The sequence below is a fragment of the Piliocolobus tephrosceles genome, chromosome 7 (genome assembly GCF_002776525.5).
Source record: "Piliocolobus tephrosceles isolate RC106 chromosome 7, ASM277652v3, whole genome shotgun sequence".
Taxonomy (NCBI): domain Eukaryota; kingdom Metazoa; phylum Chordata; class Mammalia; order Primates; family Cercopithecidae; genus Piliocolobus; species Piliocolobus tephrosceles.
Genome location: NC_045440.1, coordinates 122,648,351 through 122,662,368, shown reverse-complemented (window position 1 = coordinate 122,662,368; position 14,018 = coordinate 122,648,351). Strand labels below are relative to the sequence as shown.

The window sequence follows — 14,018 nt, the reverse complement described above, 5'->3', positions numbered from 1 at the left end:
TCTTCAGTGGATCAATCTTTCCTTTTTTTCCACTTTCTTCTTTCTGGTAGCCTTTTCTTACTCTCCCACAAAGAATAATCTACATAACTTTAAATACAGTTTAAGAAATATACATCATTATTAAATATCTCTTCGGAGTTATTTCCTGAGAACCTATGTGCAAATACAAAGGATAATAAAAAGCAATTGGCCACTGTTTGTTAGGGACAGGTAGAGCCAAATAGATAAACATAATAATATGAGTTAGGGATTATGATACATTCACACCTCTAAGGAGGAGGCTGTATGATCCTTTGGAATTAAACACAGCATTTACTCAACCCAGAGTGGACCTGAAACAGGCCAGCCCTGAACCTACTGCTAGGCACTGTAGAAGAACACTCAAGAAAAAACAAAAAAGGCAAGGTTCCATCTCCAGGAGCTCGAAATAAGGAAGAAACAGACACCATTAAACTGATTCAGGAGGCCGGGCGCGGTGGCTCAAGCCTGTAATCCCAGCACTTTGGGAGGCCGAGACGGGCGGATCACGAGGACAGGAGATCAAGACCATCCTGGCTAACACGGTGAAACCCCGTCTCTACCAAAAAATACAAAAATCTAGCCGGGCAAGGTGGCGGGCGCCTGTAGTCCCAGCTACTCAGGAGGCTGAGGCAGGAGAATGGCGGGAACCTGGGAGGCGGAGCTTGCGGTGAGCTGAGATCCGGCCACTGCACTCCAGCCCCGGCGGCAGAGCGAGACTCCGTCTCAAAAAAAAAAAAAAAAAAAAAACTGATTCAGGAGCAGATTGTAGTAGGTGCTATAAAAAGAGCTCAACACAGTGTGCTCTGAGAGGCTGGGAGAGGAGAGAAGAAATATAATGGGAAGAATCTGGAAAGGTAGGCAGGGGAGGCAGGCTTCAGAGTAAGCTTTCAAGACAGACCAAGACTTTGACAGCAGAGGTTATACTGTAAAGCAGTATAGATTAACTGTTCTTATCGTACTCAGAATTATAGCCCTTCAAACATCTCAAAGGCTTGGAAAGGAAACTAAGTGCTGCATGAACAGGAGTCAGATTTGCCTCCTCACTTGTGGGGTATGTGCTGGATGGAAAGGGGAGAGGGAAGGAGTGTATGAATGCCCCCTCTCTCTCACTCACGTAAATACATATGATACATCCCTAGAACTGAGATTCTGTGAAATCTAGGATCGCTTTAGAAGACAGGATGGACCAAAGAACATAACTGAGCCCACTATGGAGGGCCACCATCCTCATTCTGAGATTGTCATACTGCTGTATGGGTCACTCTGGCCTTGACATAGTTATTATTCCCTACCTTGTGATTTCCTTTTGACAAAAGCTACTTTTCTTCTTGAGCTTCCCAACTTGGTTCCAACTTAACAAACTGAACTTAAAAACTTGACATGACCAACGTTCAGTATATTCACTTCATCTAATTCTGGGCATTAGTGAGCTTAGAGTGTTTGCAAACCAATGTAATTATCAGCATTCCTGTTTAGCAGAGATGACTCCGGAGGTGGTCATATTTTTAGAGGTAAAAAGCAGAACACAAAAATTGTTAAATCTGACAGAGAACAGATGATAAATACCGTAGCAACTGCAGAGTACACACTGTGAAGAAAGGTATTTGGAACTATTATGTTTCGCCCACGTTCTCATCATCTTGGATCTGAATCCACATTCTGACCCCTTCTCTATCACTGCCTTCCACTGCTTTCTAGTGTTCTAAAAAATCCAATAATTCTGTATAAAATAGCCAAATGCACCTCAATTTGAAATTTCTTTAACAAACCAAGTCAGTGCTTACGACTTCAAACCTCAAGCTCGAACAAAAAGACTACCTTTGCTTCCAGGCAATACAAAGGTAAAAACCTCCTAGGAGTAGGTATCAGCCTTTCCCGGCGACTCAGCTGCCTTTTATCTTCTTAGCCCAACTTTAGGTGTACTGGGTACATACCAGAAGTACTCAAATATATTCTGAGTTGCAGTTATTACATTGCTGCACATTCCTAAAACAACTGATCTTCTTTCTGGTTTAACATACGTTTGTTATGTGTGCTTGGCCTCTGCAGACCAGAAAGGTATGACTTGGCTGAATCCCTCCCGTAAGAAAACCACAGAAGTACTTACCCGCCAATCACACTAAACTGAACCCTCAGAGTTTGATGTTAAAACATGTTTTCACTAGAAACTGTGGAATGGGAAAAATACATAGTCCCACGGGAAAGCATGCTCTTGAGCAAGTAGCAACTCTTGCAATCCTGGGTGCATGAATTACAGACTTAACTCATCTCCTATTTGGACGGTCTTACGTTCCCAGAGGATTCCTTTTGCAAATGCCCTTTTTCTTTTCAAATGTCACTTATTTCCCAATTATCTGCTTTTAAACATACCCTCTGACAGCTAAACATTTTTTCAAACCAACGTGACACCTCCATCTTAGTATACCCACAAAGTAAACAGGCTAATTTCTACTGTAACCTATTTTCAATTAATGTTTGGAATGAGAAGAGGAAAAGGTAAGTGAATTTGAAAGGATAAAGACTGGCTAAACTATCCTATAAGGGAAAACATTATTTAGAATCTTCCCTGTTAAGCTCCCTCCTTCTAATTATATTATCTATATGTTGGATATTTCATTATTCTACTGCAGTGAGAATGAACAACCAGCAAATGTAGAGTAAAACTGAAAAAATATTTGTCTTTCAGTCTGACTTGTAGAGTTAGAGTAAGAGGTTGAAGCTAATGATGATAGCAGAAATATTACTTAACATTTACTGAGCGCTTATGTTATAAGCACTGTTATAAGGGTTTTATTTGTGCCAATGTAATCCTCACAAACCTTGAGAGAATATTATTCTTCCTACTTCACAGATAAGTTAATTGAGGTACAAATCCATTAATAACTTGTCCCTAGTTATATAGTTAATAAGTGTTAGACCTGAAATTTGAACTTGGCAATTGGCTTCCAGAACTTAGGATTTTAACATCCTGCTATTCTGCCCCTCTCATGGTTTAGTGTTCATTCTAAAGCAGGGTTTCTACCCATATTCCATATGATTCCCTAAAATCATATAAAATAGGGTAGACAAGTACATATGCATTTTTCTAAGGACACAGTCCACATCTTTCATCAGAATCACAAAGGGGCATGTGGCTCCCCCACCCAAAAGTTCAGAACACTTTATCTACTTGTAACCCCTTCTATTTTAATGGATGTTTACTTATGGGGTGCTGCACAGGAAACATCATGGTTATAGAAGTGTTCAGTATGTACAGAAATTTACCAGCTAGAAGGCCGGGCGCGGTGGCTCAAGCCTGTAATCCTAGCACTTTGGGAGGCCGAGACGGGTGGATCACGAGGTCAGGAGATCGAGACCACCCTGGCCAATACGGTGAAACCCCGTCTCTACTAAAGAATACAAAAAACTAGCCGGGCGAAGAGGCGGGCGCCTGTAGTCCCAGCTACTTGGGAGGCGGAGGCAGGAGAATGGCGTAAACCTGGGAGGTGGAGCTTGCAGTGAGCTGAGATCCGGCCACCGCACTCCAGCCTGGGCGACAGAGCCAGACTCCGTCTTAAAAAAAAAAAAAAAAAAAAAAAAGAAATTTACCAGCTAGAAAAAAAATTACCTACAATTAGCTCCATTTTACATACAATTTGCATTTTGAAAGATTTCTTTAAACTAGCAACATACTTCAGCCAACAGATACAATATAATAACTGGTAGATGTATTTACAAGGCAGCCCACACAAGTGTGGATTCATTCACAGTGCGACTGTAGATCACTGGTACCGCTACGAGGCATACTGCTCTCCCCTCCCCAAGCTCATCATCGCCCCTGTAATGCTGCTTTTCCTACTACCCTCTCTCTTTGCACTCCAGCCTCTGTCCCTCTTCCCCTGAGCATAGAGAAATGATCACACTTGTCCCTGCTTCTGCCTAGCATGCTGCCAGTAAAACTTTTGCTGGATAACTAAACTCCAGTTACCATGTTTTCCAGAAAGACTTCCCTGGCCAAGTGCCATCTCTCGGTGCGTCCACGGTTACTGACGCTTGTATTCTCCACAGCAATTACAACTGCATTGAAATCATGGATCCACATGCCCGTTTCACCCACCAGACTGTGACGTCAGAGTCAGTGACATTGCCTTCAACATCTCTGTACGCTCAGAACCCAGGATGGTGCTTTCTAGAGAAGGTCCTCAATCCATCCTCCTTGAAACGAATGGACACCAACCAACGTGTGTAATGAGTGGTTCCAGAAGAGAATGCTCTAGGAGTGCAGCTTGGGATGCTAGGAACACACGCCTGTCTGGAGCCCAGCTCATTCCCCGCTTCATGGTGGATGTTCAAAAATAGGCATGAGAACAAGTGAAGCGAGAACATGTATTTCTCAATTCTCAAATTATTACTGGTGACATCCACCATCTGGCACCAGATCTCAGGAGGCTGAGATGGAAAGTTATGGGAAACTTTGTACCTCTTGCCAGTTGAGTTCATGACACCCAATTTTTAATTTTTCAGCCCCAAATTTGCCCACATGACCTATTTCTACTGTAACTGCCACTGGAACTTTTGACCAGGGTAAATCTTGTGCCTTCTCCCAGTGCCTCCTGCTCTCCTCATCAGTCCCCATCTGTCCTCTAACTATGCTGACTTCCGTCCAAACTACTTTTGGACTGGCCCTGGCATAGCCCTGCATTAGTGATGCAAGGCAGCAAGGTGTTTATTTATTTATTTAATTAGGAAAACAGAACAAATTCTGGGATGTAATGAGAAATGACATATACATAAGAGGCTTATGACCAAAATATCTTAATACTCATTGCAAAAGAAGTTCTACTTTTTAGCTTTACATTGGAAGGCTTTAAAAATATGTCTGGGAGTGCTGAAGAGAGTTATACTTTCTTCCCCCACATGTGACCTAAACCTCCAATTCAGCTGCTTAAATAGCTGACACCCTAAAACGGAGAGGTCATATTCCAGGGAGAAATATGTTCTGGTTCTTTTTATTCTTCTTTATAATAATTCCTCTTGATCTTGAAAATTCTCTTTTCATGTTTGTAGGTTACTAGTAGTCACTTTTAGGTTAAAATCGTTCCTGCGTGCCAATGCCCTGATATTGGCCAGACCTGTATAAATCACTGTCTCTTTTCTTTCTTTTTACCTTCCTCCTTCTCATAGCTATTATACAAAAGTGGAGATTGTATATATGTTATCTATAAAAGGACATGGTGTCTCCAGACTATTTTCACATACTGCTCAGTTTGTACTATAGAACAAACAAGTAGCATTTGTTAAGTACTGCACATGCATGATACTGGGTACACCAACCTGGTTCCTGTCCTTTGTCATTACAGGGTCATTTCTATTCAGCCATATCATTGCAAATACACCATGCCCACAGCTCCTACCCCCACATAAAACATTTCTATCAGGCTCTACAAAACAAATCTGTTCTCCATGACTTTTTCCTTTGGAGCTCAAGGTGAATCTTTTCAGCTACTTTGTTTAAAGTTTTCCGTATTTCAGTTCTTCACATTTTTTTTCAAAGGACTGCCAGTCAGAGCAACTGATTGTTGATAATAATCTCTGGCAGGGGCATTGGGTTGTTTTCCTTTATGAACCTTTAAAGGTTATTTATTTATTCATTTATTATTCTGGGGATATAGTTTCGCTCTTGTTTCCCAGGCTGAAGGACAATGGTGCGATCTCGGCTCACTGCAACCTCTGCCTCCCAGGTTCAAGCAATTCTCCTGCCACAGCCTCCCAAGTAGCTGGGATTACAGGCATGCGCCACCACGCCCGGCTAATTTTGCATTATTAGTAGAGATGGGGTTTCACCACGTTGGTCAGGCTGGTCTCGAACTCCTGACCTCAGGTGATCCACCTGCCTCAGCCTCTCAAAGTGCTGGGGTTACAGGCATGAGCCACAGCACCCAGCCTAAAGGTTATTCTAATGTGGATGGAGATTTTTAATCCAGAGGCAAAGGAAAAAAAAAATACAGTTTTAAAACCCATTTAGGAGACAACTATGTCCATGGACAGCTCCCGCCTGCACACTGCAAATAAACAATGTCCCTTCACAGTCAAAATTTATTTTCCAGGCAATAAACTCTATGCATCAGAACATATACATGTTCCTAGTCCAAAGTCAAAGCTTTCAGTTGAAAATAACCTGAAGTTCCTTCCATAGATTTATCTGCATGACTGAACCTGCCTCCCCTAAAGCCCCTCCCTCACAATCATCCTTTCATTAACATTTGTTTTTCTGGCATAATTCCTCTGAGTTACATCTTATATTTAAGTTTAGTCTAGGTATCATTTTGGGGCAAATCAAACTTTATGTACTCAGTTGACTTCCCAAACCTCAAACCTCTCTCTCTTCTTCTCCATCCTTCTTTCATTGGTTCTATTTCAGGTTCTTTTCATCCCTTATCTAAATTATTGCAATAAGCCCCCAACTGCTCTCCCTGCCTTCAGTCTCTTTGTTTTACAACCAAACTTCATCACTCAAAGGTTTCTAAGACACAAGTTGGATCCAGTTTTTCTCCGTCCTTCAGCAGCTTTCCATCAGACAATAAATCCAATGCCTCGGCCTAGCATTTCTCAGCAAACCAGAACCTGAGTCCTACCTGCCGTTTTTCCTTCTTCTGCCACTGCCCACCAAAATCTCACAACTGATGGAACTTTCTTGCCATTGTCCTTCTTGTCTCCGTGTTTGTACTTGTCCTTGTTTCTACCTGGAATTCTCTTACCCATTTTCTAATGAACCATGGCTCATTATTGAAGGCTAACCTCAAATGTCCCTGCCTCATGAAAGCTGCCTGTTCTGGCCTCTCTAGAAGTCAGGTGTACTCTATCCTGCTTTTCCACAATACTTTTTATAAACCTATTTAGCAATTCATACACAGCACTGTAATTATTTCTTGACTTTATATTCTACCAAACAGTAATTTCTTTTAAGGGCAGGAACTATGTTACTTACTCTATTTTCAGGGCATAAAAGAAGGCTTGATGCATAGTGTGTTCTTAATTATAAGCTGAGTAAATGAAAATTACTATGGCACCCAAAACACTACAGTTAGAAGTATGTGAATAAGAATCCTAGAGTATCTCCCACAAAGATAAATGTGAATGAATAACTTCGGGAATATAAGTAGTTTCTTAAACACACAATGAATTAAATGATTATCTGTATTCTTTTTCGTGATTAGTACTAGTAAAACTTCAATTTTTCTTGTGCATTTTACAAGATAAGCTCATTGGGAGCAGCGACCCTAAATACCTTGTTCAGCCCAATAGTGCAGATGCTCCAATGTTATTTTTTAAAGTAGATAGACCCACCTGGAAAATGTTTTAGCTGCAGTTCACTTCCCATACTTAATTATTTCTTCCCTGAATGGTAGTTACTTTTGTGAATACACTCTCAACTAGGTTATAGGTCTTTCTGGTGAGGAAGGGTTTAAACATCTTTGTTCCCAAAGGAGTGTCTTGCACATAGTAGGTATTCAGTAAATGCAGTAAATGCCTGATAAGTGATTTTTATAAAATATTCACTCAGAAAACTGTGAGGTTTTGAAAATGAGAATTTTGAAGGTGATGTCTTCCATTCTAAGCTAAAAGGCTTAGCATTGCAATATTAACTTAGGATTAAACTCTGTGGCAAGCACGCATTGGTAAGTATTGCTAAGGCCAAAACAAAAAGCTGACAACTAGGTACTCGGGAGTGGAACACACCTATCTCAAAAAAAAAAAAAAAAAAATCACTATGCATGTGAGGTTATAATATTCTCCACTTAAGAAGTCAGTGCTATAATGCTTTTTCTGGTGCTGGTAGGCTGGCACTATTTATATATTTTGTAATATCTCCCCAACAAATGGCTTTTATCTGACAGGCTGTGAATAGAATACATTAAGGGGGATTGGGAAGGAATTCTTTCAGCCAAGTTAAATGAGTAGTGTGAGAGCCGAACTCCAAGAGCATGGTGTCAATAGCGTAGTCAACTATTGACAGCCCAGTCCTCCTTTGTCAGGTACAATTTTCACATGATAAGTTTCAGAAGGCAATGGGACAGAAATGAAGAACTCTTAAACGGATTTGAACAGAAGATCAAAATTAAAATGGAGTTTGAGGATATCCAGAAACACTGGCAGAGGTTAAAATAATGGGTCCCCAGAATGGAGATCACTTAGCATTTAGGACAGTGCCTGGGAAATTCTCACATTTAATTTACAAGTTGAGGAATTTCTTAAGAAGGAGCCATGGGAGATGGCAAATCTTAAAAGAATCAGAAAATTAGATGGAAATTGAGACATCTAGGAGCTAAGTTGCTTCAAAAGTGTTCACTTAGCTTCTATCTGTACATCCACTCAAGAAGGGTATTCTAAATGTAGGGGTAACAAGGAAGCTTTGATCTCTGCTCTCTCAAAGCATGTAAACCAGTATCTCTAAACAGTCCTAAAGGATGAGAGCCGAGGAGCTATAGTTTGACTCTAGTGTGGTCGCTTGTTTCTCTAAGGTCACCAGTTTCACTGGAACATTTTGGTCATTTTTCAATGGGGTGGGGGAGATTGATATTCAAGTAAAGGAGATAAAGGGGGCCTAAAAATGTAAACTTATTGAGTTGGCCATAAAAAGAGAGAAGCAAACTAATAAGCTTTTGGAAGTGATGCTGTTCTACCTAGCCAAGAGTGTGAGACATGTTTCAGGATGTAGGAAGCCAGAGGAAATGAGATAAAAGGATTAGATTGGACGCTTCTGTGAGTCTGGGATCCCACCTAGGTTGGGGAGTGGTGGTAGTTTTAGCAGATAGAGAATTCACATCTGTGAGAACAGCGCTGTCTTCTCCACAGTGTGTCCCTGCTGTATATCAGAATCTGAATATTAGAATCACCACGGAGGCTTCAAAAAACAACTAGTGAACTCTGGCACTCCCCCAGAGATTCTGATTTAATTAGTCTGGGCTGGCAACAGTATTTTAAAAAGCTGTTCAAGTTATTAAGTACAGCAAGAATTGAGAACTAACCACTGATCTAGATTAAAAAAGATATAATGGGGAGGGGGAGGGGGAAATTGACTAAGTCATTTTCTACTCTGTTCCCTCAGAATTAGGTCTTGTTTTCTAAAAGTCTGACATGACTACAGGTTCTTGAGATGGTATTTGATTAGAGGGCATATGGATAAGCCTTCTTTGCATATACACACGAATATATATTTACATATACACATACAAGTATCTTTACATACACACATATATTTGAGTAAGCATTAGAAAAATATAACCAGAATATCAAATTTGAAATTTCATGTATATTATTGCTTAAGAACAGGCAAAAGTACTGAAGTTTAGAAAGTATGTCAATGAACTGTCTGTAAATTCTAGTACAGGTGGAATGCAGATATGGCAAAAACTTCTCAAAGAGATAGGCAAAAAACTGGAGCTTGCAGAACACGGAATAAAGTAGCCGAGAACCTAAGAAATCGTTCTTTGCAGATCTTCCAGTTCTAATCGTGTCTCCCTCCCACAGCAAAGCAGCCAGCCCAATGCCATCCTCTCTCCTTTCTTCCCACATGGATGCCTGCACCTCATCCCAAGCACTCAGATGTTTCTGACCAGGCTCAAACTCAAACCAGCCTCGCAGTCAGGATCCCATTACTGATGTCATAGTCTGCAACTCACTCACGTCTCCTCTTTCAGATTCAAATCGGGGCTAAACTTAACTTAGGGTGGTGTGGCTACCTTAGCATAATAGAACAGTGCTCACAAGGTGTTCCAGCTCCACAAGCACAAAAGTGAAACCAAAGCGACCCAAATCCAGGTTATGCAAGCTCAAAGGCGAGGGTGAGGGGAGAGATGAAAATCCTAAACCGAGCACTTTTTATTTGCCATTCTCAGGGCATGATGCAACCTCTGGTTGCCCAATTTATATTTGCACATGTTCTCCTTGTCCACAAGGAGCTTCGAAAGTTTCCAACTCCATAAAATGCCATTGAAAAAGTTCAAGAGCTACCCAAAAATGTTGCACGACAGGCAGGTGACCCCACCTTTACTTGGACCCAACAAAGTGTGCTAAAAAGGTTTGGAGTTGCGTAGGGAGGCCAGAAGTGAGAAGGTGCAAAGGCAGGCAGAGAAGAACTCGACAGCCACGTTTCCACCTTTCCCCCACCATTCTCACGCCCACTGGATTAGAAACTGCCAAGGGCATGACACGTAACTCACCTTTCTCCTTGCCCTGCCTCCTGCCCAGCTCCTCTTTCCAATCCAAAGGGCACTAATGATGGCAAGGGTGAGTGGGGAAAAAAGCATACTCAAGTCCGCAGCCCTCTTCCACTTCCTGTTGCCTCCCGCCCCCACTTTCCACAGCGTGGCAGCCTCCAGGTCACACAGTAATCGGCTACACCTTTGCACGACCCAACAAAATGGCAGGTTAGCAACAGGCGAGGCCGAGAGCCAGGCGCTCGCCTCGGCCAAGCGCTGCCCCTGGCCATGCCCTGGGTTTCTAAAGGCGCCTGCGAGCCCCAACACCTTTCTTTCCTCCACATCCCCAGTGGTCGGCCCTGCCGGGCCGCCTGCTCGCCCTCCCCAGGCCATTTCCGGCGCCCGCGGGGGAGCAGGTGCCCGCGTAACAGGTGCTGGGCTGGAGGACCCGGGTGGCGGCGCGGGGCACGGAGAGGACCCCAGGAGGGAGCGCAGGAAAAGGCCACGTCGAAGGGAAGGAGGCCGGGGGCGGACGCAGAGGAAGACAGCCCGGGGGACAAGGATGCCGCCGCCTGTCCTCGCTCCCCGCGCGACCCTCGCTCCGGCGGCCCCACTTACAATCTCCAGGCAGACGAAGGCGCCCGAGTAGGTCCGCAGGATGTCGGGGCCGGCGGGCAGGGTGACCCGGGGCCCCGGGAAGGACACGGCGGGGTTCGGGGGCGGCGGGACTGACGCTCCGCCGGCCGACATGCTGCCGCTGCCGCTGCTGCGTCTCCGCGCGCCGCCGCCGCCTCCCGCCTCCCGGCTCCCGCCTCCGCCTCCCGGGCTCCTGCCGCCGCCGCCGCCGCAGCTCGGCTCCGCGGGGTCCGGGCGCGCCGCGCGGGAGGAGGCGTGGCCGTGGGGGTCCTGGAGCCCCTCCCCGTCACGTGGGCCCAGGTAAACGCGGCTCCACCCGGTCTCCCGAGCCCCTCGCGATCACGTGCACAGGTGCGGCCGCCGCCGGGCGCGGTCCTCCCAGTTCCGCCGTCCTCGCCTCCTGCTCCGCTGGCCAGCGCCAGCGCTCCCCGGGCGTCTCCATGCGCGGCCCCACACACCTGATCGCTATTTTTACCTTCTAGCCCTGCCCTTAGTTTGCAACTGTGCTTTCCACCTGTCTTTTCCCCAAGTCTCAGAGCGCGCCCTCGCCCACTGTGCTCAATCTGACAGATACACAGGTCTTGGGGCTGTGACTCAGAAGGTAAAATCGAGGTCACCAGTCACACTTAAAAAGTGGGGTGCATATGTTTTAAATGGGACTCGAGTGGGATTTTTTTAAACGCCACTCGGGCAGCGTCACGCGTGGGAGTTGGATGAGTCAGCTGCAGCAGCCGCTGGCGCGGGGTCCCTGCAGGTCACCAGAGGTGTCCTCGTCCGTGAAACGGGGATGTGAAACCCACTGGCGTAGAAGCTCACATTAGATCACATAACATGAAAAAAGTTTAGCGCACAGTAAGCTCCTTAAATGCTAGCTGATATGATGACAGCTCTTTTCCTTACACACGCGCGTATCACTGCTCAATGGACACACGATGTTGCATGGGTTATATTGTTTTACGTAGAACTTTTAATTATTGATTTCACTGGTATAAAACTACTTGCTTATTGCCTTTAGGGGCTTAAGGGGACTTTTTTTTTTTTTTTTTTTTTTAATTCTATGTATGGTTCGAATTCCCTGCTCTAGTTTATCCCCATTTATCTCCATTTTATCCTTGGTTTTAACGTCAACATTTTGTAAGTTCAGTAGAGGAAATGAGCTTAATTTTCTCACCTATTAAAGATGAGCAAATCTACACGCATCAGCACACACAGGTAGACCACGTTGGAAAGAAGAAAACATTAGCTAATCTCATCAGACGTTCTCCAAGTTGAATCCTGACCTTGTCCGTCAGGTTCAGTCTCCGAGGAACTGTATTTAGCACTATGCTCTGGTCAGCAGATTCTAGTTACTCGACTTCTCTATTATTTTATAAGTGAAACTCATAGGTGTGGTTGTGGCATCCGGGTAAAAACCACAAAACAGGGTGTGGGTGAAACCTATTGTATATCCCTCCTCTCTCCACCTCTTAGTCACCACTTTCTGGTATTTAATGTGTAGTGTTTATTTAACAGGAAATTTTAAGTTTTCTGCATTGATTTGTTTGATTGATGAGCCCTTTCTGTGTTCAGACTCTGATTGGCAGGGGATGATCCTTCTGCTTTATTTTCTGCCTAAGAATTCTCAGTAAGCACTTAAAAAAATGTTCAAAGGAAAGACTTCAAAGAAGTAATCATGGAGATGATCAGCAGCTACAATATGCCCAAAATATTTTAGTGAATGAACTTAATATGCCCTTGGAGTTTCTAGAAGGGCTAATGATTCAGAAGAGCCTCAAGTGATCTTATTTTAACATTGCCACCTAGGAGAACACTTTCACTGGGGCTCTTACTGCACCCTCCTTGCTGTACTGCATATCCTCAACCAGCTTTGCTTTACCTCTCCTTCCTGCTTCCACAGTGACCAGTGGCATGAAAAAGGTAGTCAGTGAGCCCTCTGTTATTGTAACATATTATCTGCTTGAAAAAGAACACTTTTTTTCTTTCTTTCTTTTTTTTTTTTTTTTTTTTTTTTTTTTTGAGAGAGAGTCTCACTCTGTCTCCCAGGCTGAAGTGCCAGAGTGTGGTCTCGGCTCACTGCAACCTCTGCCTCCTGGGATCAAGCGATTCTCCTGCCTCAGCCACCCAAGTAGCTGGGAACACAGGCGCATGCCACCACACCCGGCTAATTTTTGTATTTTTAGTAGAGACAGGGTTTCACCATGTTGGCCAGGCTGGTCTCAATCTCCTGACCTGGTGATCCGCCCACCTCAGCCTCCCAAAGTGCTGGGATTATAAGCGTGAGCCACCGTGCCTCGCTGAAAGAGAACCCTTTTCTAGAACGCTTTTTTCTCTTAAGATCACTACCAACACCTATTTGTTCTGGATAATACCAGTTCCCCTCTAGTGAAAGCAACACCTCTAAAATCAAAGGAAGAAAACGCACTTAGCTCCACTCCACCCCACCCCTTTGCCTCTTCCTCCAGGACACTAACCATGAGCTCTTAACAGTTTCACCTTTCTGCTCTTTTCCCATCCTGTTCTGGTGGTTCCTGACTTCCAGCATAACTTTAACCCTGCTCATAGATTTCCTTTGAACTCCATTTTTTTTTTTTTTTTGAGACGGAGTCTTGCTGTGTCTCCTGGGCTGGAGTGCAGTGGCCGGATCTCAGCTCACTGCAAGCTCCGCCTCCCGGGTTCACGCCATTCTCCTGCCTCAGCCTCCGGAGTAGCTGGGACTACAGGCGCCCACCACCTCGCCCGGCTAGTTTTTTGTATTTTTAGTAGAGACGGGGGTTTCACCGTGTTAGCCAGGATGGTCTCGATCTCCTGACCTCATGATCCGCCCGTCTCGGCCTCCCAAAGTGCTGGGATTACAGGCTTGAGCCACCGCGCCCGGCCTTGAACTCCATTTTTATGGAATGTCAACATTCATGTTACAATATTTTCAATGATCTTGACTCAAAATGACTTGCTGCCGTCAATAAATTAATTCTCACCTTATTATTGGAAATTTTTCTGCTGCCATTCTCTTGAATGCTGACATTCTGATGACTGTCTCCTATTGGTTTATCTCTTTCATCCCCAATTCTTTGGCCCCCAGCCTTACCATCCCTCATATCTCTCATTGGTCCCGTTCTAGCTTTTCTTTTCTTTTTTTGAGACGGAGTCTCGCTCTGTCACCCAGGCTGGAGTGCAGTGGCC

General features: G+C 44.3%; 1 protein-coding gene and 1 long non-coding RNA gene across 2 annotated transcripts in view; one reads left to right on the top strand and one right to left on the bottom strand.

The window, feature by feature from the left end:
• Positions 1–4,997, top strand: part of LOC111551017 — a 31,378-nt gene extending 26,381 nt beyond the window's left edge. Inside the window, exon 3 of the long non-coding RNA XR_002734237.1 lies at positions 4,001–4,997. This is a non-coding gene — a long non-coding RNA (uncharacterized LOC111551017). The remainder of the gene's footprint in view (positions 1–4,000) is intronic.
• Positions 1–11,070, bottom strand: part of MAL2 (mal, T cell differentiation protein 2) — a 36,253-nt gene extending 25,183 nt beyond the window's left edge. The window contains exon 1 of the mRNA XM_023224786.2: positions 10,821–11,070. Coding sequence (XP_023080554.1) covers positions 10,821–10,952 — 132 coding nt within the window. The 5' untranslated portion in view covers positions 10,953–11,070. The remainder of the gene's footprint in view (positions 1–10,820) is intronic.
• Between the last annotated feature and the right edge of the window lie 2,948 nt (positions 11,071–14,018).